The sequence below is a fragment of the Equus quagga genome, chromosome 15 (genome assembly GCF_021613505.1).
Source record: "Equus quagga isolate Etosha38 chromosome 15, UCLA_HA_Equagga_1.0, whole genome shotgun sequence".
Classification (NCBI taxonomy): domain Eukaryota; kingdom Metazoa; phylum Chordata; class Mammalia; order Perissodactyla; family Equidae; genus Equus; species Equus quagga.
The window spans coordinates 79,016,482-79,039,345 of NC_060281.1; the positions used below are offsets into that span (position 1 = coordinate 79,016,482).

The window sequence follows — 22,864 nt, forward strand, 5'->3', positions numbered from 1 at the left end:
TCTCCACCTCGTGACCTTATAGAATCCTAATTACCTCCCCCAAACCCTACTTCCTAATACCACCACATGGGGAGGTAGGGTTTCAACATATGAATTGGGGGGGGAGAGGACATGAACATATAGTCCATAACACACCTCTTTGCATTTACAACTGCTGTTCCATCCACTGGTATGCCATTTTCCATGTTTTCCTACTGGTAAATTCCTACTTAGCCCAAATGTCACCTCCTCCAGGAAGCCTCCTTAGATTTCTCTAGGTTCCTGTAGCTTTTTGGCACATTGTGTTGAGAGTATGTTTGTGGGTGTCCTTCCTCCCTTATACTATGAACTCTCGGGAGGCAGATGCCTTGTCTCATTGTGTATTGTGTAACTTCAATGCCCTCACTGGTGCCTGGAATAGCAGGTTCTCATCCAATGCCTGCCAGAGAAATGAATGAATGAAAAGTTATCACTGTGTGATGTTATTTGAAAAGTACTGGAAAAGCCCTACCTCCTGCTTCCCAGCATTTTCCCAATGGACACTTGCAAGAGTCCAACTGCTGAAATGAAAATGCCCTTAGTAATACTTCAAGTTTCCTAGCAAATGAGCAGGGATTAATTAATCATATCAGAATCTAACCATGGCAGCTGGCTGAGAATACTCTCACCCAAAACTGAGCACAAGAGAAAGAACAGGACAGCAGAAGAGGCTACTCAGAGAGAGAGAACAGAGAGTCACCCCATCCAGGAAGATGTCTCCATCCACCCCCTAGTCTGAATTAGGTGCCTTCGTCCTACAAAACTCAGAGTCCTCCCACCGCCATCCATCTGTTATTATTGACTTTTCATGTATCTCTCTCCCCCACCAGACCCTGAATTCTGAGGGACAGGTGTCTGGATCATCACTATATCCCCAACAGTCACCACAGTGCCCAGCACACACTGGGCGCTCATTAGAAATTTGGAGAATAAACAAAATTGAATTCAGAACCCACATTCATGTCTGAGGAATGTGATAGTGGTTCAATATGTTACCGACCCTGAAGTGGGTTCGCTCACCCGTTGGCCAGCAAGCCAATCTCTGACACCGCGTGTGGTGGAAGAAAGTAGGTATTTTATTTTTGCACAGTGCTGAGCAAGGAGAGAGGGTAGCTAACACTGAAATCCCAAACTCCCCGAAAAGCTAAAAGGAAGGGTTTTTATTTGGGGCTTTAGGTAGGGGAGGGGGAGCATATGGCCTTGCTGGTAGGAGCTTTCCCACCAGCCTGTCTTTGGCCTTGAGACACTTGCAGAGAGAAGGGAGCCCGTGACCTTGCTGGTCAGCAGCTTTCCCACCGGCCCATATCTCTTTGCGGGAGGAGATAGTCCAGGTGCTTGTCCTTGACGGTGTCTGTCTCCATGGAGGATAGTGGATTCTGGAGCCAGGAAGCCAGAGAGTAAGCAGGGAATGAGTGTTTTGGTTTTAACCCCATATATGCTGGGTTTAATGTGGGGAAACTGATATCAGGGTCGATATCAAATACAGTGCCTGACAACGTCCCAGATGGCCAGATAGGTGGACAGACAGATATGTACACACCTCTGGCATCACTCCTTCTCCAGCCCCAAGGTGACAATGGGCAAAGGGGAGGGAGGTGTGTAGACCATCAAGCACACAATGTCTTCGCATCAAGCCCATATCAAGATATCTGATTAGGAAACAGTGGTTGAGTCAGCAAGAAAAGAATAATAATAAAGTCCCAACATACGTTACTTGACACAGCAAGTACCTACACATGATTTACTCAACTTCTGCAGCCATGTGAAGCATATGTGAGCAATTAGGCGAATCTACTAGAAGGCAGCCTTGGCCAGGAGCCCAGGCCATACAGTGCTGACCTGCTATTGACATCATGGATGAGCCAGGCAGCCTGCTGACCCCCTTCCCTGCATGAAGGTCCCTAATCCTGTGGAGTGTGAATTGTTATGTTCGTTTCATAGCACCTAGCAGAACACCTGGCCCACAGTATGTACTCAATAAATATTTGTTAAGTGTTGCAGTGATGAATGACTAAGACCTAGAGACGTTAAATAATTTGTTCATGGTCTTTGATAAGAAGTCGATCCACGGGGCTGGCCCGGTGGTGCAGCGGTTAAGTGCGCACGTTCCGCTTCAGCAGCCCAGGGTTTGCTGGTTTGGATCCCAGGTGCGGACATGGCACCGCTCATCAAGCCATGCTGAGGCAGCATCCCAAATATAAAGTAGAGGAAGATGGGCACAGATGTTAGCTCAGGGCCAGTCTTCCTCAGCAAAAAGAGGAGGATTGGCAGCAGATGTTAGCTCAGGGCTAATCTTCCTCAAAAAAAAAAAAAAAAAAGGAAGTCGATCCAGAATTGAAGCTCAGATCTCTGGAATTCTAAGGGCAGAAAGGTTCCTGCCCTGAAAGCATGAAATTGCCCTTCAGTGATTATCAGTCCCAAGACAGTAGAGCATTGTCGTAATATTCAACCCATCTCTCTCTCTCTCTCTCTCTCTCTCTCTCTCCCTCCAGCTTCTTGATTCACTCTGTGAAGATAGGCAGGAGCTATTTTACCATGCTGAGGGAGGAGAGTGCAATGAAAAAGAAGCAACAACAACTTCAGAAACTGCAAGAGGAAGAAAAGCATAAATTCACACCAGCCAAAAAGATCTCGGAAGTCCAGTACGGGGACATTCTTTTGACGTAAGTAGACACAGTTGCTGTGGCCCTAACTGTCTTGGGAAGGACCACTGAGAGTGAACGCTGCCTGGTTGGGTTGGGGGATGGCAGCTATCAAAGAGTGGGGGCCCCTCCTTAGACTGGTGTCTAATGACTTCTTTTAGTCTGGTCCAACCTACCTCTCCATCCTCACCTTCTGGCGCTCAGGGGACTATCTTCTACTGTATGTCTGTCCTCATATCCGATGCCAAAAGCTACACGAGAAATCTTGCTGGTCCCCAAATGTGCCTCTTGCCCTCTCCTTCCCCAGCTTGTCTCTAACTCTAGGCCTTTTCCTATGCGGTTCCTTAGGCCTTAAATACTCTTCCCCACATCCTCTTCCAACTACAGTTCTACTTATCCAAAGCCCAGCTTAAATGCCACCCTCTCCTGGTTTCCTGGATTTCAGCCCAACCACCTCCAGAACCCATTTGGACTCTGGGTTCCCATAATGTGTTTGTTTGCTAGTGTGCTTTATTCCACATCAATATCTCTTGTTCTAGGCCAACACCTGAAACCCCAGATCCTAGCTCGGGGTCCACCGAAAGCAAGTGGACAAAAAATATTTGTTGGTTTGTTGAATAAAGTAGCCCCCCTCTTTTTGTAAAGGTCTTTCCTCTAGTTGGGAGAGGACCATCAACAGACTGGTCCAGTATTAAATGTCCGTTCATTTAACAATAACACTAATAATAACCACAACAATAATTTATAATGAGTGTCTACTATGTGCTGTATGCACATCTCTTCATCTAAATTTCCAAGCATCCCTGTGAGATAGGCCCTATAATTAGCCCCATTTTAGAGGTTAGGAACAGAGGCTTAGAGACGCTCACATAATCCCCCTTGTGACTAAGGTCATCAGTTAGGAAGCATGCCTGAGTCCCAAACTCAATGACACCAAATGCATGGACTGTGCCACTTTGAATGGACAAAATCCTGGGGTACTTAGCTTCTGCAGACTGAATGAGGCACAAACCAGGGGTGGAAAGGAGGCGCTGAAGCAGGTAGAGAGGAAAGATATGGTGGAAATGGCCATTGTCCTGGCAGAGCAGTGGTCTCAGCCCTGGCAACACATTAGACTCACCTGGGCTGTTTGTAAAACACCATTGCCCAAGGAACTTCCAAGACCAATTACATCTGACTCTCTGGGCATGTTATGTGGACATGGTATTTTTCAAAGCTCGCCTAGATGATTCCAATGTGAAGCCAAGGTCAAGAGCCAAGTTAGCTTCAGGACCCCAACTGCCAGGGTGCCACTAAAGAGAAAATGCAACCCACAGCAGTTGCTTCCTTTCCTCTGCACCATTTTTCACATTCTGTTCTTCACATGTTTACTTAAAGAAATAGGAATATGTGCTTCTTAAAAACAAGGATTTCATCAATGCAGTTATACAATATGTGACCTTTTTGCGTCTGTCTTCTTTCACTTACCATAATATTTTTGAGGTTCATCCTAGGCAAAAAGCAGATTGGTGGTTACCAGGGGCTGAGGGATGGTCAACTGGGGAGTGATGCTTAATGGGTACGGGGTCTCCTTTAGGGGGATAAAAATATTTTGGAACTAGATGAAGGTAACGGTTGTGCCACCATTAATTCCAATGCCATTGAATTGCATCCTTTAAAACAGTTAATTTTATATTGTGTGAATTTCATTTTAATGAAAAAGAGGATTCTGGTCTTTGAAGCCCTGGGGTCGGGGTGATGGGGCTGGACACTAATGGTCGGGGATCTCCTTAAAGTTCAAGGCGACGGATGGGAACCCAGAGTGCAAGACCGTGGAGGGGCTGGTATGTTTCCAGTTTCTCTCCCCTGAAAGTGTGGCCTTTGGAAATCCCAGCTTGTTACAGGAAGGGTCTCCTCTTTGAGTCCTCTTAAGTACAAACCCTGGGCTATGGTTTCTGTCCCACTTCCTTGCCCGTAAAGCTATTAGAAGGAAAATTAACCTTTTCTAAATTGGCACATGTCCGTAGGACCAAAGCAACACCCTTGCCTCTCTGGTTCCAATCTCTCTTGAGTTTGGGTCTAGAGATTCCCACATTGCTGTCAGCTCTCTGCCACTCTTATTGTTTTTTTTAATGACTTACAATCCCCACTTCATGACTTCTAAGGAGAGGGCACCCCGAGGAGGAACCTTTTTTAGTGAGCAGGGAGTATTCAAATGAATGTGCAAACACAGGGGGAGAGAAAAAGTACTTCACCTAAGAGAGAGGATGGAGTCAAGCAGAAGACGGGCCGAGAGTGTGTGTCAAAGGGACGTTTGGAGGAGAGAAGAGAGAAAAGGCAGCCATTGCTGGGAGAGAACAGAGAGGTCTAACGGGAATGTTTGTGAAGTTTTGCCTCATAGCGTGAGATGTAAACCCATTTCTCTGTTCCCCACAAGATCTTCAGTAAAATATCAGTGGCCCCATAAACATCATTACAGTCTTGGAACTTTATCTTGGCCAGTTTCAAAGCAAGTTTGGGGGTGAGGAAGAGAAGCTATTTGACCCCAGATGTGTGGGAGTTTTTTCCCACACCAAGCAATTCTCTGTGACACCAGCTGGGTGTCCTACCATCCAATGCAGATCTGACACTTTCTACCAGGAGGTAGCATCAGATCCCACAGGTTAAGGGCTCAGTCTCCCAAGACTGCTCCCACATCAGATGCCATCACAAGTCCCAGGTGGCCACCTGTACTTCTGACCGGCTAGCTACAAATCAGGGTTCCCATGACCCCTTCCTTGGGTTTGGTAATTTTCTAGAATGGCTCACAGAACTCAGAGGAACACTGACTTATGTTTGTCAGTTTATCATATAGTAAAGGATACAAATGAACAGCCAGATGCAGAGGTACATAGAGCGGGGTCTGGAAGGTCCCAGGCACAGGAACTTCTGAACCCATGGAACTGGGGAGTGCCACCTTCCTGTTCTGTGGATGTGTTCACCAACCCAGCAGGTCCCTGAACCCCATACTTTTGGGATCTTTATGGAGGTTTCATCACGCAGACATGAGCGATCATTAACTCAATCTCCAGCCCCTCTCCCTTCCCGAAGGATGGGGGTGGGGCTGAAAGTTCTAAGCTTCTAAATCATGGCTTGGTCTTTCTGGTGACCAGCCCCTATCCTGCAGCTGTCCAGGAGCCCACCCAGAGTCGCCTAATGAGAACAAAAGATGCTCCTATCACCCAGGAAATTCTATGGGATTTAGGAGCTCTGTGTCAGGAACCAGGAACAGAGAAGAATATATATTTTTCTTATTATTTCACAACTCCCATCCCCTTAAGTGTAGGTGGTGAAAAGGAATTAGGAAAGAATCCCCAGAGGTGTGACTTTGGAGCAAGATCATTAACGCTGAATGGGAGTTCATTGGGTGACAAAAAAGAGGCATGGTTAAAAGACACATCAGTATCAGCCCACCAGAAATTCTTGCATCCAGCATTTCTGGTTAGGGACAAGGCTGAAAAAGGGGGTGTGTATTTTGCCAAAAGTAAGAAGCATTATTTTCAGAATGAAAAAAAAAAAGCAGTCAAGTCATGACCTGAGCCACCTCCATCCAACCACTCATTGGGCCACCACTGAAGTGTCCTCATGGGACACTGAAGGGGTGTGTCACACAGAGAAGGCCACTCAAGGAGCAGAGGGGTTCTTACCCTTTCTATGAGGGTCCCAAGAGCCCAGCGCAAATTCTGCCTTCCCTGAGCCTGGTGGCGCTCACAGAGTCTGGTACTCCTACTGACACTAGCCAGCTGGCAGCCTTTCTCTGGAATAAAGAGAAGGAATGAACTCGCGGCTCTTTTTTGCAGGAGCTCTGCTCAGATTAACAAGCAAAGGAACAGGCACTGGGGAGGGCGGGCATGCCTGTTAAAGATCCTCCTATGACCGTTTAAATAGTTCGGTTGTAAAATTTCCCTTGTTCGGATGGGGTTTTTAATCCGTGGTCACAGAGCACAATTCTCCCCTCTCCCATCCATGTTTCAGCGTGCAAGACATGGTTTATTTAAAGTTTAATAAGTTTAAATATGCATGAGATCGCTCCTCTCATAGACATTGGTCTGGTTACGTCTTATCTGGTGGATTCTATGAGCTGTACAAGGCTGGTTATTAAAATAAAACTGGAGGCCATTACTGCCACATAGCCATCGAATGTAGGCGGGAGGCAGGGGTTATAAAATAATTAGGAGACTGTCCACACCAGTACAGAGTGATCAAAAGCACAGGACTTGCATTCAAGTCCTGAACCCCCCATACAGCTATCTAAATTTAGGCAAGTCACTGTACCTCTCTGAGCCTCGTTTTGCTTCATTCACATGAGTGGTATCAAATTCCCAAGTTTGCTATGAGGATTAAATGAAATAATGCTTAGCACAGAGACTGGCATATGAGACATGCTCAGTAATTGCTACTATTATTATGCAATAAAGCATGATTTGAATTTGATCTCTGCGGGCCTCAATTACCTATAATCCTCAGATTTATGGCTAAAAAAATCTTAATTTCCAGGCGGGCTAGAAAGCGTCTCACGTCTAAGAACTATGCTTCTATAAATATAATTCCAATCACAGAAGCATTGAAAATACAAGTGCTTGTTTACAATTACTTTTTTAACAAAGTATTTGATCTTGTGCATTCTAAAAGCTAAAGGGATTATTTTTTTCCCCTTCTGGATCTAAGGCCATAAGATAAGTTCTTTTAGACAAAAGTTTTAAGTCTGGCAAACTATGCAGGGAAAAAAATAAAATCAAGCAATTCCCCAAAGATTTCTGCCTGCAAGCGGTCTTTCCCACTGTGCTCAATGACCTCATTTTTCAGCTGCAAATTCAGCTGAAAAAGGTGGAAAAAACAACTGGCAGAATTTGTCTTATTATTGCAGTTGAGAGAAGACATAAAACCAGAGATTAAGGGGTGTAAAAACTGGGTTAATTTCTGCGGATTCTAAACCGCTGGGGAACGCGGCCGAAGCAGGAAGACTGGGCACACCAGTCTGTTTGCTTACGGCTTCCTCAACTCTAGGGCTGAATAAAGAGCCTATGGACACGGCAATCAGGAGACCTAGACTCCAGTCCTGTTTTTCAGTTGATGCTGTGACCTCAGGATGGTCCACTAATTCCCAGGAGGAAGGTGAATCCCTAAGGTGTGCCCCCACTTTGCCTCCTCTGCCCCCATCCATCTCATTCCCCACACTACGCCACCAACCTTTTCAAAACGTCAATTGCTCCCAGCTTAAAACCGTCAACGGCTGCCATTCTTCATAGGCTAAGACGAAAGTCTGAGCACGGCCACAAGGCCAGGATGAGCTAGCCCTTGGCTCGTCCGTCCAGCCCCAGCTCATGGCCTCCTCTCGCTCCCTCTGCCCCAGCCACTCTCTGCTTTCCCACCCATGACACTCTGCCCTCCACCACAGAGCCTTCCCCTCTCCAAGGACCTACTTTATTCCCATTCAACCTTCGGATTCCAGCTCAATATTTACTTTTGTTCCAGTTACTGTTGCTGTGAACAACCATCCCAAAACTTATTAACTCAAGACAGCAAACATTTATTTCGCTCACACATCTACAATTTGAGTAGGGCTCAGTGGGGAGGGATTGTCTCTGCCCCACACATCACCAGCTGAGACAGCTCAAAGGGTCCATTTCCAAGATGGCTCATTCACAAGGGCGGCGACTTGGAGCTGGCTGGTCAGCCATGAGCTCGGGGAGGGCTGAAGCCCAGCAGCTATGAGCATCTTCACAGGCTGCCAGCTTCCTCCCAGCATGGCAGCAGCTGGGTGCTAAGAGTCAGCATCCCAAGACACGGGAAGGAAAAGCTGCCAGTTCCTAAAGCCAGAAGTTGACATCACACCACTTCCTTCACATTCTATTAGCTCAGCCGCTCACAAAGCCAAGATTCCCAGAGAAGGGGCCATAGAGCCACCTCTGCACTGGAAGAGTGTCAAAGAACTTGGGGCACATGTTTCTAAATTGCCACGACGTCCCCCAGGAAGTATTCCCTGGCTCCATTTCAGCCAAATTCCCTGTTCTGGGCTGTTCAGGCCCCATCCACTCTCCCACTCAGCCTTATATGCCTGTGTGTCTGATTAAGCCCATCTCTCCTCGTAGACGTTAAGCTTCAGATGGGAGGGGCTGGGTCTGTCTTATTCGTTGCTGTATCCACTGCCCCCAGCACAGAGATGTTCGATAAATATGGGTAGAAATGAATGAATCACAGAAACTGTCGAAGATGCAATCAATGAAAGTGCTTAGACTGGGGCTCAGAAACTAAAAGGTCTTAAAGGAACACACAGGGAGTGTGAATTAGTGAGGCGGGCTGGGAGTGAGGAGTCTGGGGTTCTTGAGCCTCGGGCAACCCAAACAGAGTGCACCTCATTCAAAGCGGGCAGTGATGTCCATCTTGGGCCCCACCTGACTCCTGCCAGCCAGAATCCCAGATCCTGAGTGGCCAGAGCTTCCATGTTTTCAAAATCCAAAGCTTTTCTGTTTTTACATGAAACCTCCCAATTTAAAAAATATAGACAACTGATTCGATTATATACATACAGTAGGCTAATTATAACATGCCTCTGGGCTAGATTTGGTCACGGGCAAAAAATATATACCCTATGACTCAGGCATGCCGAAAAAAAAAAAGGAAACTATTTTCTATAACTGAAAAGGCTAGCTCTATGTCGATGGAGAAAAAACTTTAAATATGGTATTAAATGTAACGTCATCTTTTCCACTTTGAAACAGTCTTTTGGGGGTAAATATGCAATGGTTTCAAAGATGAACTGCCTGTTTGGGCTATTTCTCCTCCTCTCTAAACATCCCCTTCTCCCCTTTACCCAGACGGCGTCTGTCATCAAAGGAAGTCTCTATGTTCTCTATGGGGCAGGGGATGGGCCTCTGGTTTTGCACAGAGGCCTGCCTGGTGGCTGCTAAGGTATGACTGGTTGTGGCTGCTCTCTGGGGACACGTTCATGCCCACTTCCAAGCGGTCTCTACAGCTGAGGGAAGCCTCCTTAAGGAAAGGATTGAAAACAGAAGCCGCTGACTCCAGGCAGTTTCTTAGCTGTGGCCACCCCACCATCTTCCCTTCTTACCATCCCATGGCTAGGACCCTGGAAGCCACCTTCCCCTCCCAAGCTGAGATTATTGCAATATTCCTAATTGACCTCCTTGCCTCTGCCCTTGCCCTCCACCCCCGCCATAGGCTATTCTCAAAACGACAGCCAGAGGGACCCCTTTCAGATACAAGTCAGATATCTTTTCTGAGTTCAAAATCCCTTACTCTCATTCAGACAAAAGGCCAAAGTCCGTGCAATGGCCTGCAAGGCCCTTGTTCTCTTTCCACCTTCTTCTCCCTATTGCTCATGCCACACTTGCCTCCTTGCTGTCTCCAAAACACAATCCCACCTCAGGACATTTGCACATGTTGTTCACTCTAATCCAGAATGCTCCACCCTCAGGTACTTGAATGGCTCACTCCTTTACACTCTGCAGATTTTTATCAAACGTCAGCTTTTCAGTGATGACTTCTTCAATCACCCTATTTAAAATTGCAACTCCCAGCCCTTCAGAACCCCCTTCTCTGCTTTTTTCTCCCGGCGGCATGTTTCACTATCTAGTACAGAGTTGGTGGGTGGGGCGTGCTGGCCAAATCCAGTCCCCAGGCTGGTTTTATAAATAAAATTTTATTGGAACGCTGCTATTTACATATTGTTTACATGTCCTCAATGGCTGCTTTCATGCTACTAAGTAGTTTTGACATAGACCACATGTCCCATAAAGCCATAAACATTTGTCTGGCCCTTTAAGAAAACATATCCGACTCCTAGTCTAGTGCACAAGTGTGTTACACAATCTACCTATTTATCTTGTTTATTCTCTTTGCTCCTCTGGTAGAGTATACGTTCCATGAGAGCTCTATTCACTGGCTGCCTCTAGAACCTTCATCTCATGAGCCAGAATTATTGCCTGGCACATAGTAGGTGCCCAATTATATCTGTCAATGAACCCCTGGCGAGAGAAAAATGTGTTTTAAACTACTGCTCATGCTCACTCTCCTCCTTTCCGCTTTTCCTCCAGCACATACGATGATGATAAGACCAAGAAGATGGGTGCTGGAGTCATCCTTCGCCCATTCACCCCCGTGCACAGCTGCATCATTTCGTCCTCACTGCCTGTGGCTCACGTGTAAGTACAGCCTCACCCCTGCTTGTCTGCCTTGCTAGCTCATTGATCTAAGCCAAGGTGAAAGGACTCAACGAGCTAACGCGTCGGGAGCTGTTGAGCTGTTCCTTTGTCCTCTTGGAGGGACGTGGAGCCTGGAGCCTGCAACACTACATGGCATATAACAATAACACAGAGCAGACTCGGTGCTTTAGAGCTAAGTGGCAAATCAGCTGGGACTGAGTCATTCCATTCCTTACCAAGCCAGACGCCCTAATGTCAAATAGTTTGCAAAGCCTGATAAAATCTGTCTGCAGCCCTCCCCGAACGTGTGTAACAACGTCTCAGCCAGGGCTCAGGGGACACGTTTTCCCCAAGACTCAGGAGCTGTTTCCCAGAGACACCCCTGCCGTCTCTGACCCGAGGCATAAACTCATCATGGCACGGTGTAACAGGATCTAATCAACCCTCCAAAGAACACTCTAGCTTTCTAAAACCTTGACATCTTGTCGCCTCCTGTCTATTCCAAAGAATTCTAAGCCCAACTTTTTCTTTTTCGCTACTTAGCGCTTTGCAACTGGAAATTTTCAGGCAGAGAGAAAGAAGCTTTTGACTTTAGGGCAGGATTTCTCAACCTTGGCGCTATTGACATCTCGGGATGAATAATTCTTTGTTGTGAAAGACTGTCCTGTATTGTAGGGTGTTTGGCAGTATCCATGGCCTTTACCCACTAGATGCCCCCAGTTGTGACAACCAAAAATATCTCCAGACACTGCCAAATGTCCCCTAGGGGAAAAATCATACCCAGCTCCCCACCCCGCATGCTGAGAACCACTGCTTTAGGGCAATGAAAATGGCGCTATGGATTCTAGATGTCTCTCTGCTCATTTGTTTAATAATTATTAGACCCTTCCCCATGGTGTACACAGTAATAATGGTTGCCACTGACAGCTCTGTTGGCATTGTCTCATTCAATTCTCTCAGCAGCCTGATTGTATAGGTGTATTATTATTTCCTCTCTGCAGATGAGAAAACAGAAAATCAGAGAGGTGTACTCCCCGCCCAAGGTCACAGAGCTCAGCATGTCGCTGCACTGGGATTTTAAGCCAAGCCTGACTTCAGAGCTTGAGCTCTCAGCCACACACTACACAGAAAGCGTATCCCAAGGCCTGACCTTTGAGGAGCTCATGACATATTTGGAGAGCCAAGTCTTGTGTACTTGAAGATTAAAATAATGCAAGAGTGAAATCATGGGACACCATGGCAGACAAAAGAAGGTCATTAAAACAACACTTAGCTCGTGGGTGGAAGATGCCGCCATAGCCAACACCATCATCAACATCATCATCATCATCATCATCATGCCTTTCGACACATCCCTACCCCTCCCTAATATTCCAGCTTTTGATGTCCCACTCCACACTTTCCTCCTACTTCCCTTTGATTGATATTATAATTGATTCCTTGATAGACTTATATGTTCAGGGACATTCCAGCTGGCAGCTTGAGTCTGACGTTCTTAACATCTTGCAAAAATAGGCCTTGCAATCTCTCATGATGACCCTTGGAAACACTTGCACTTCTGCCTGTCTTTGCCATGGACAAGCCCTCGGGAACCAAACGGTGCAGATCAATGGTTCTTAGGCTTTTATTTGCATCTCATTCATCGGAGGGCTGGGGTGAGGGGGGTGCTGGGGGAATGCATATTCCTGAACCCTGCCTCAATTCATTTGGTCTGAGCAAATGGAGGATTAAAGCAACTATGGAAGTGACTGGAGAGTTTCTTGCTCGTGTTCCTTCAATGCCAGATGAGGAAACTGGAGCCCAGAGACAGGCCAGAACCTGCCAAAGTTCTTACAACCACAATCCTGATCGCTTGACTCCTAAGTCAGATCTTTATCCTAGATTTGTTAGATAGGCTAGCATTATTATTATTATTGTCGCAGTGGTCGTTGTTATTGTCTGTTATACCCTAGACCAGGAGTCAACAATTTTTTTCTTAGAACGACAGACAGTAAATATTTTAGGCTTTGCCCACCAGGTGATGTTTCTTGCAGCTACTTAACTTTGCCATTGCAGCATGAAAGCTACGATGAATGGAAGTGGCTGTGTTCCAGTAAAGGTTTATTTGCAGACATGGGCAGGAGGCGCCCTGGCTATGGTTTACCAACCCCCGCCCTGGACTGAAGGCTGCCCTCTCCTCTCCTTGGCTGTTAAAAGGCTCCGGCCGCATTTGATGACTGTATCAAAATGGAGCTGTATTACGGACCCCCTCAAAACCAAGTAGCTTAAAACAACAACTATTTATGATTGCTCACAAGTCAACAGGTTCACCAGGAGGGTCTACTGGTCAAGGCCAGCTCAGCTAATCCTGGCTGGGCTTGTGCATGTGGGCGCACGCAGCTGGCAGGAGAGCTGGAGGTCAGCCCATCTAGGATGGCCCCACCCACAGGTCTGCTGGTTGATGGGTGACAAGAGATTCTCACATGTTGAGGTATGTGGGGTAGCTTTTCTGGCTCAAAACTGATGCAGCTTGCACTAAAGATGCCTGATTTATGGCCTATCAAACATACATTGGACGTCTGCTTTAACTGTTAAAGTAAAGAATGCATTAAACATTATCTCAAAATAAAAAGAATGCACTGTTTGAAGATAAGGACACAGATTTCCTCTCCTACACGCCAGTATTGGCAACGCCCGTGATACCACTCCTGAGGAGAAGTTCCCTTTCCTGGACATCAGGGTCATGTTGACCTGCTAATTTGAAATCAAATATTTCTTTGAAACTTTGATAAATATGCATCCTGGGTATGTTTAATGTATGTTCTTTGTTCTAGAAAGGTATAAAACTGTCCTGAAACCATTCTCCTCTAGCACGCTTTCTTCCTTTGTGGAGACTGCCTTCCTGGGTTATAATCCTCAGCTTGGCTTGAGTATAGGTCACCCTAGCTCTCTTATCTATAGAATGGTCATTGGTTATTTTGTGTCGACACTGGTTATTGGCTAGAGTGACAGGAGTGACTGGGCTGTGTGTCTCTCATCACACAGCAGGCTAGCCTGGGTTGGGCCCCTTGGTGGTGGAGAAAGGTTCCACGAACGGGAGCCTGATGACTGAAGTCTCTTAAGGCTTTTAGACTCAGAATGGACACACTGATGTTTCCACCACATTCTGTTGGCCAAAGCAAAACATCAGGCCAGCCCAGATACAAGGAATGGGGAAAAGACTCCACCTCTTGATGAGGGAGATGCAAAGTCACATTGCCAAGTGTATGGACACAAGGAGCGTGGGGAATTGGGCATTTTTATTGGGCATTTTTTTTTAAAGATTTTATTTTTTTCCTTTTTCTCCCCAAAGCCCCCCAGTACATAGTTGTATATTCTTCGTTGTGGGTCCTTCTAGTTGTGGCATGTGGGACGCTGCCTCAGCGTGGTCTGATGAGCAGTGCCATGTCTGCACCCAGGATTCGAACCAACGAAACACTGGGCCGCCTGCAGCGGAGCGAGCGAACTTAACCACTCGGCCACGGGACCGGCCCCTATTGGGCATTTTTGTACGTAATCAATCTGCCAAAAGACATCAGGGCAGGGCCTTCCTGGTCAGTTTCCAAATTCTCAGTCATCACATCAGCCGATGTGGATCAGAGCCTGGTCAGTCCCTTCGATCCCGATGTAATTGATTCCAAAACCAGCTGAAAATACTGAATTGACTGTGAGGGGATCAATTCAATCATGTCAAAGGAGACTTGGCCTTTTTCTTTAAAAAAGGCAGGGGAGTGGGTCTCTAGGAATGAGAAACAGCCTCTCCTTTCCTCTCTGAGATGTCCTCACAGCCTTTCATGTGTGACTGTGCAGTCAGCAGTGCCTGCAACCCCACCTGTGTCCAGGTTTGCCCTTGGCAGTCGGCAGAGGGTGCCTAGAAGGGCTTTGAACGCATTTTCCGACTTCTCTTAGTAAAAGGGAAAAAGACGTCGTTTTCCTCTCAGGGACATTTACACTCAGCTGTATTCTGGTTGGTACAGCAGTTTCAACAGAGGGGGCTGTTCAGGTATGCTGACCACCGGCTGCTTGCCCGAGCTCTGAGCACAAGGATTTTAGAAGCAGGACTTGTGCACCTGCTTCAGCATTTCCATCTATTATGCCCTGCATTTGAGAAATAAATGCTTTCTCTTTGAATTTGATCAAATCAAGATACTGTGCTGTGACCTGACGTACAAACATGATGAGAAAGGACTGATTTCTATCAAGCATGTTTTGGGGACTTACTTTCTTTTATTTTTCAGTTTATCTCACTGCACATTAGCAATCGTTGGGTTTGAGGGGCTTCTTTCTTCATTAAGACTTTATTTTTTTCAGAGCAGTTTTAGGTTCAGAGCAAAATTGAGCAAAAGGTGCAGAAACTCCCACATACCCTCGGCCTCCGCACGCCTCCCCCACCCTCAACATCCCCCACCAGAGTGGGACATTTGCTACAATTGGTGAACCCACACCGACCCGTCATCGTCCTCCAAACTCCCTCGTTTGCCCTGGGTTCTCTCTTGGGGGTGTACATCCTATGCTTTTAGACAAATGTACAATGATGTGTATCCACTATTGAGTAAAATACGGAGTATTTCCACTGCCCTAAAAATCCTCTGTGGCCCACCTGTTTATCCCTCTCGCTCTCCCCATCCCCTGGCAACCCCTTTTACTTTCTCCATAGTGTTGCCTTTTCCAGAGTGTCATATAATTGGAATCATACAGTGTGCAGCCTTTTCAGATTGGTTTCTTTCACTTCGTAATATGCATTAGAGCTTCCTCCATGCCTTTTCATGGCTGGATCGCTCATTTCTTTTTAGTGCTGAATAACATTCCATTGTCTGGATGTAGTGCAGTTGACCCATTCCCCTACGAAAGGACGTCTCAGGTGCTTTCAAGTTTTGGCCATTAGGAATAAAGCTGCTATAAACATCCACGTGCACATTTTTGTGAGACACTTTTTATAAGCAGAGAAAAAGGTTTAGACCCCTCAGATGAAACCCTATTCTGGCGGAAAGGGAGGGCTGTCCCCTATAACAAAAGACAACATCAACCTTGTCGTTAAAGCACAGATTCAGGAACCAGACGGCCTGGGCTCAGATTCCAGCTCAGCCTTTTGCTGGCTTTAGTGAGCTTGGACAAGTTACGTCGCCCTCGATGCCTCCGTTTCCTCATCTGCACAGCGGGGATGCTAGCAATATCTTCCCCACAGGGTTGTTATAAGGATGACGTTGTTTAATGGATGCAGAACACGTAAAACAGCGTCTGCACACTGGCACAGGGTCAGCTCTACAGGAACTGTTTACTATTATTATTATTTTGTTATCGCTGTTGTTACTACTCTTCATTATCTCAGTGGTTCTGCATATGAGAACTGTGCCTGAGTTATCAGTTCAGGAAACCGTTGGATCCGAACTAGTTCATTCTTGCCACTTTCCGTTTGTAACTAGAAATATATTGAGCCTTATTTGTGCGCAGCACAGGGTAACCTGTAGTAGACAAGACTCTAGCTTGCAGGCTCGAGGGCCAGAGAAACAAGCAAACCGGTAGTTATAATAGAGCAGGGATATGAAAGGTAAGGACAAGGGAATACGTTGTAAGGATTGGGATGCTTTAGAATCTCCTTGAAGAGAGAACAAGCCAAACCTAGAGAAATCAAGGAAGGCTTCCTGATGGAGGTGACATCTGAGCTGGGACCCAATCACCGAGAGGCAGAGGAGGAGGAGGAGAAAGAGGAATATGTGTCAGGAGCAGAGTATAGTACCAAGCACCACTCATCACCTCACCTTCACTCTGACAATTACCCCATCACACAGATGAGAAAATTGAAGCTCGGGGGAGTTAAGTCATTTGGCCAAGACCACCTAGCTAGTAAAGGGCAAAGTTATGATTTTAACCCAGGGAGTGCAGAGAGAGAGTGTGGTAAGCTTGGGCCACTGAGTGGACATTCAGCAGACTGCCAACGACAGCACAAGGATGAGCTGGGAGGCTGGAGGCTGGAGAGGTGGACGGGGTCTCGTATGTGGCGGTGTGCTCATTTGCCCAGGCTGCCGTAACGGACTGGGGGCTTCCACAACAGCACTTTGTCGTCTCCCAGTTCTGGGGGCAGAAAGTCCAAGATCGAGGTGCCCACGGGGTTGGTTTCTTCTGAGGCCTCTCTCCTTGGCTTACAGACGGCCGTCTTCTTGCTGTGTCCTCACACGGCCTTTCGTCCATGCACGCGCAACCCTGGTGTCTCTCTGCATGTCTAAATTTCCTCCTCCTGTAAGGACACAGTCAGACCCCCAACAGCTTCATTTTAACATCATCACCTCTTGAAAGGCCTCATACCCAAATACAGTCTCATGCTGAGGCACTGGGGGTTAGGACTTCAACACACGAATTTGGCGGGGAGAGACACAATGCAGCCCATAAGAGATAGTTTAGGGAATTTGAAGATTTTAAGCAAGGGAGGGATAGAGTCAGGTTTGCGCCTGTTCTTGTTACCTGTAGAAATGAATCTGATGCTCACATGTCCCACGTCACTCTCGTGACCAAGCAGACTCCATCTCACCCCTTGACTCGCCCCTCCCTCCCCGCCCCCACCCCAAGCAACCCAAAGCCCAGGCCTGCAGGGGCTCTGAGTTGTGAACAGAGGAGGAGAGCGTCTCCCCAGGCCTTTCACAGCATCCTGGGGTTATGGTGACAGTGCAGGGGGTGTCATGGCACAGGGACAGGGACAGGAACATGGCATAGCCAGCGGCTGCTCTTGGCAAAATGCTGGATGTGGCCCAGTGCCCAGAGCCACCAAATGCAGTTACCTCTAAGGACCAAGATGGTATTAAGGGGGAAGAGAGAGACAAGAACCAGAAGGGCTGTGGGCTTACAGGTCCTTTAAATGAGAATCGAGGAAATAGGTGCTTAGTGAATAATTTGTAGAAGGAAGGGGCTCCAGAGAAGGAAAAAGAGAGCTGCTGACTCTGATCTTCCTAAGACCTGGTGGACACGGCCACCACACTACATGGGGGCAGTTCTCCTTCAAGCTGAGGGACATGGACGCCTCTCCAGGGATTTCCCGGGATCCCCCTAGGTCAGCTCCACACTGGCGGCCCAGGCTGGGGCCCCACCTCTGAGGTGGTGCCTTCCAGGAAGCAGCAGGGTGGACCCCTTCCTGTCCCTGTGAGTATCAGGCCCAGGAGCCCTGGGGAGTATTGATCAGGATGCCGCTTCAGAGAAGAGCAATTACACAGGTTCGTAATGGAGGCAGCTCTCCCATTAGTGTAAGAGGAGAAATCATGTGGGGAGGGGGAGCTGGTCAGGACTCCACCTTGTTTCCAGGAAAAATGCAGGCAGCACGTTAACCCTCTCCTGCCTTTGCTCTCGGGGTGACCGCTGTGTTGACTTCATCAGCTTCTGGAACAATCAGCGCTCAGGCTCGTGAAAGCGCAGTCTCCGGGGTTAAACAGACTCAGCTTCAAATCCTCACTAATCCAAGCAGTGTGACCTCAGACAACTCACTTTACCTCTCTGAGCCTCAGGTCTCTCACCTGTAAAGTCCCCTCTTTATAGCGTTGATGGGAGCATTAAAAAAGATATTCAGCTCCCAACTCTATCACCAACAAGCTGCGTGACCTTGAGCAAAGTGATTGCACCTCTCTGAGCCTCATTTCCTTCTTCTCTAAAACGTGGGTAATGATTCAGACCCCAGCAGGTTGCTGGGAGAATTAAATCATGTGTGTAAAGTGCCCTAGTCAATGCCTGACTAATTGTAATACAAGACGCCCCCCGCCCCAAATCAGCAAATATAGGTTAGACATATTTTTAAACAATGTTTTTGTTACGTTTTCAAACAATATGTTCAATGAGTTTTGCTTCAACATCCAGCTCCATTTGGGGACAAAGGATTTATGAATTTAAAGCATTGGTCCCAATTGTTAATCTGGGGGCGGGGGGGGGAGTATAATAAATACACTAGTTTCCCTGTGTCTCCTGACTCCTTCAGCACTCAGTGTATTTATTACACTTTTATTGGATGAACAGTTGGATGCCTGTAGGATATTAATTTCCCTCAATCCTCTCATTTGCCTGAGTCAAGACCTCTAGCCATGGGACCCCATCATCATCATTCTCTCCTACATGCAAAAACTCCTCATCATTGGCATAGGGTCATCTCATGTCAAATCATGGCTCTGCCACCTGCCAGCCTAATGACCTGGCACAAGCTCCCTAACTCCTCAGATTCCTCATCTGTAAAATGGGGCCAACGAATCTCTCACGGGCCTGTTGCAAAGTTTTCGCAAGATGATGTATAGGAAATACTTCCACACGCCTGGAGCATGGCAACGGCTCTCCAGCTGGGAACCAGTACAACTCCTGTCTCTAATGCCATTGTTGTGAAGAATTTGGTTCTGATAGGATCCCACTATGCTCCCTCTCTCTGTCTTCACAGGGAACCCCTCTTCCGCCAGCTCTGTGCCCTCCACTGGCTCCTGGAGGCCTTGACTATTGACCACACCCACCACACCATGAAGCCTGTGATCACCTGCTGGAATCCAAAGTAGGTCTCAGCCCTTCAACCCGCCGTAACTAGCCATCGACTGGGCAGTTCGGGAGGGCCTCCTCCATGTGCTCACCTTCCTTCTGCTGTTTTGGGTGGGTGGGTTGCTTTAAGAGTTCTTCTAACTCCCAACAGGGGGTGTGCTGGGATCCAAAGAGGGGTGTGCTGCAGCCAGGGCCTACAGTCGTGAGAGCCGACTGTGTGCATCTCCTCCCAACATCTGATCCCAACTCCACAGTCAGTGACATCACATCGGTAGCTTGAAATCAATCAGCCACGGTGAGACTGGCCAGCTAGACCAACACACCACTGTGTCCACAGCTAGATTTCCCTCCAACATCTTGGACCATGTCTCCCCAACACCATTCTTCGTTTGCTCCTCTTCCTTTTCCTCCTTCACCCCATTCCTTTAACCCTTCTCTGTCTTAGTTCTTGTTTTTCTCCTTTCTCTCAAGGTTTGTCTGTTTTAGTATATATTGTGACTATTTCTCCGCTTGCATGCAAGGGAATACTGAGTGTGCAGGTCCCTGGAGCAGCTGGGTTTGCTCAAGCCGAAGCTCTAGAAGACGTTGTCTCAGCCAACAAAAGTGTTAGGTGTGTCCCCACCGGAGGGGAGGGCACATGCAAAAGCCTTGAGGCCACTGTTGCAGGAACTGCATTGCACACACAAGGCGGAACAAGAAACAAGGCAGGTAAGGCATTGGTTCCTTAAGGGGAGTCATGTTATCTGCAAGCATAGGGCAGAAAAGGTCAAGAACCCTGACTTGAAGAATTCCATTTGCTCTGTGAAAATCCCAGCCTGAGTCAAATCAAATGGTTCCCCTTCCCCTATAAATGGAAACTCCCCACTGCCACCCAATAAACCATCACCATCCTTTCAGAGCCCTCCCTGCCTCGAAAGTGAATTCCGTCGTCTTTCTCTCCCCAAATCCTGAATCTTAATTAACTCCTTCCTCCTGAGGACATTTGCCACCCCTCTCCCAAATTTGCCACCCCACCTCCCACCCTGATTCATCTCTGGCACCAGAGCCCAGAGAAACTAACCTCAAATGCAACCAGAAATATAAATTGTGCATCTATGGATAAACCGGTAAGTCCAATCGATTCCATGTTTTCGGTTGGGGTGAATTTAAAACTGTAGTCTTCTTTGATGCAGTTGTTCATAACCTTTATTTCTTTAAGCAGCAGCAATCTCCTTTTTTTTATGGAAATCCCAATAATGTAAAACTAAATTTTTCAAACTGGAGCTTCTATATGAAGCAGGAGGTTGGGTGGCCTGAGAAACCTGGGGCCCCTCCATGTCACTCCGATCCCCACCGAGGCACCCCACTTATTTCCAAAATATCTTTGTGGCTCACAGAACTTGTTTGAAAACCCACAGCCTTAAAACATTTCCCACGCATTATTTTTTTAAACAAAACTGCTCAAGTAGTAAATGAATACAATTTATTCCTACTAAAACTTTTCAGAAAATTCAGAAGTATATAAAGTATAAAGCCTTTATTCTCACCCACCCCCCAAATTCATTCCCTCCCGATAAAAACCTCTTTTAAAGGTCTGAGGCATGTCCTACCTCCTTCCAGACCTTTCTAAGGCCCTCCCTTTATAAATATATACAGATTTTTTTTTTTACAGAAATGGGATCCTATTCTGTGTAGGGGAGGAGGACATTTCCTCTCCCCAAATGCGGGTTCGTCTAGCTGGAGAACGAATTAAATTCACATGAGACAGAATAGCAAGAGAAAATTAAACAAAGCTTTATGAGGAACCATGGCCCGGGGCCTTTCTTCCCGAAGGAAGAAAGGGCACCGAAGAAGTGGGGTGCACAGAGTGGTTATATAGCCCCAAACAGGGTGTTTCACATGTGATTGAAATGTCCCTCCCACAATAGTCACAAGATTGCCCTGTTGGCACAGTGCTTGATGGACACAGCAGGTAATGGTCTGCTATCTCGGTGGGCGTAGCAGGAGGCAAGTCTATGCCTGGAGCTGGGCGGTCACAGGTGAGCGCAGCAGCAATCGGTTCCCAGCCTAAGGAAAGATGCTTAATCCTTAAGGAAATGCCAATGTTGGGAGGGGGAGGGAAGTCAGTTACAGGAGGTTACCAGACTAGCACAATAAAATGCAGGTTTTAAGTCCTTGCCTTTGGTATTGATTAAGAGTTTTTAGAGAGAAGGTCATCTCCTTTCTTCTTCCTGGTACAGAGAGGGAGGCACCTTTTACAGATAGAGATTTACCTTACAAATGTAAACGTGTCCTAAGGAAGGGCAAGTTCCATTCCTCAGAGCCTCCTTCCCTGTCCCAGTTTATCAAAAGCAATCAGCCTCAAATAATCCTGATGCCAAAGAGACATATCTTGGGGTGGCCAATTCCAGGTCCCCACATCTGCATATTATTTTCTGTGACTTTTTCCCCCTTTTGCAGTGTCTAGTGGATCTTTCCATGATGCTACATACAAAGTTTCCACATTCTTTTAACACTTTTCACACTCTTTTAAGGAAATACTTGTAGCGTATTCTATGGTGTAGATGGACCGTACCTTAGAAACCATTTCTTTATTGATGGACTCTAAGGTTGTTCCCAAGTTTTTGCCATTTCAAATACAGTCATGCGTCACTTAATGACGAGGATATGTTCTGAGAACTGTGTCGTTAGGCAATTGCATGTTGCTCAAACATCATAGAGTATACTGAAGGTGAACAAAATTTGCTACCCCAAAATGTGCGTCTCTAACGTGACGATTATTTTAGGCTGATTATTTTTAAGAAACAAAAGACTCAGAAAGTTTTTCTTGTTACCTCCCCCTTACCTGCCTAAAAGATTTTAAATTTAAAAACTTGTCTCAGGAAGCGAGCTATCACCTTAGCATCACATGAACTGGGTGGTAGACAAGGAGGAAACTAGAAAAGGCTGCTTGTTGGGCCCCCTCTGTGTTCTTCTGTTTCTGTGTGGCCAAGCAAACGCTTGTTTTCCAAATGTTTGCTCTTTTCACCTACTTGTGAATTGCCTTCCTTCCCTTTGAAGTCCCTGACTGTCCCCACCCCCAACCTCTTCTTTTGTCTTTAGCGGAGGATGGTATTTAAGGTGAAGGCTTTGGCCATTTTGGTGAGTTACTGAGTTTTCCTGAGTTTCTCCCCCATATACATGTTATTAAATTTTTGTTCGTTTTTCTCCTGTTAATGTGTCTCAGGTCAATTTAATTCTTAGATCAGCCAGAAGAACCTAGAAGTATAGAGGAAAACGTCTTCTTCCCCTACAGTAGCTACACAAACCTAGATGGCACAGCCTACTACACAGCTAGGCTCTATGGTACTAATCTTATGGGACCATCCTCGTATATGTGGCCTGTCGGTGACTGAAATGTTCTTATGCAGAGCATGACTGTAGTACTGCACGAAACACCCTTGTCCATCCATTTTGTGCCTGGTTGAAAATATTTCTGTTAGCTATATTTCTGTTACCATTTCCGAGAAATGGAATTTCTGGGTCAGAGCA

At 46.7% G+C, this 22,864-nt stretch overlaps 1 protein-coding gene across 1 annotated transcript in view; it reads left to right on the top strand.

Moving 5' to 3' along the window:
* CCDC60 (coiled-coil domain containing 60) overlaps positions 1-22,864 on the top strand; it is a 157,737-nt gene that overhangs the window by 103,583 nt on the left and 31,290 nt on the right. The window contains exons 4-6 of the mRNA XM_046641027.1: positions 2,511-2,681; positions 10,736-10,843; positions 19,263-19,370. Coding sequence (XP_046496983.1) covers positions 2,511-2,681; positions 10,736-10,843; positions 19,263-19,370 — 387 coding nt within the window. The remainder of the gene's footprint in view (positions 1-2,510; positions 2,682-10,735; positions 10,844-19,262; positions 19,371-22,864) is intronic.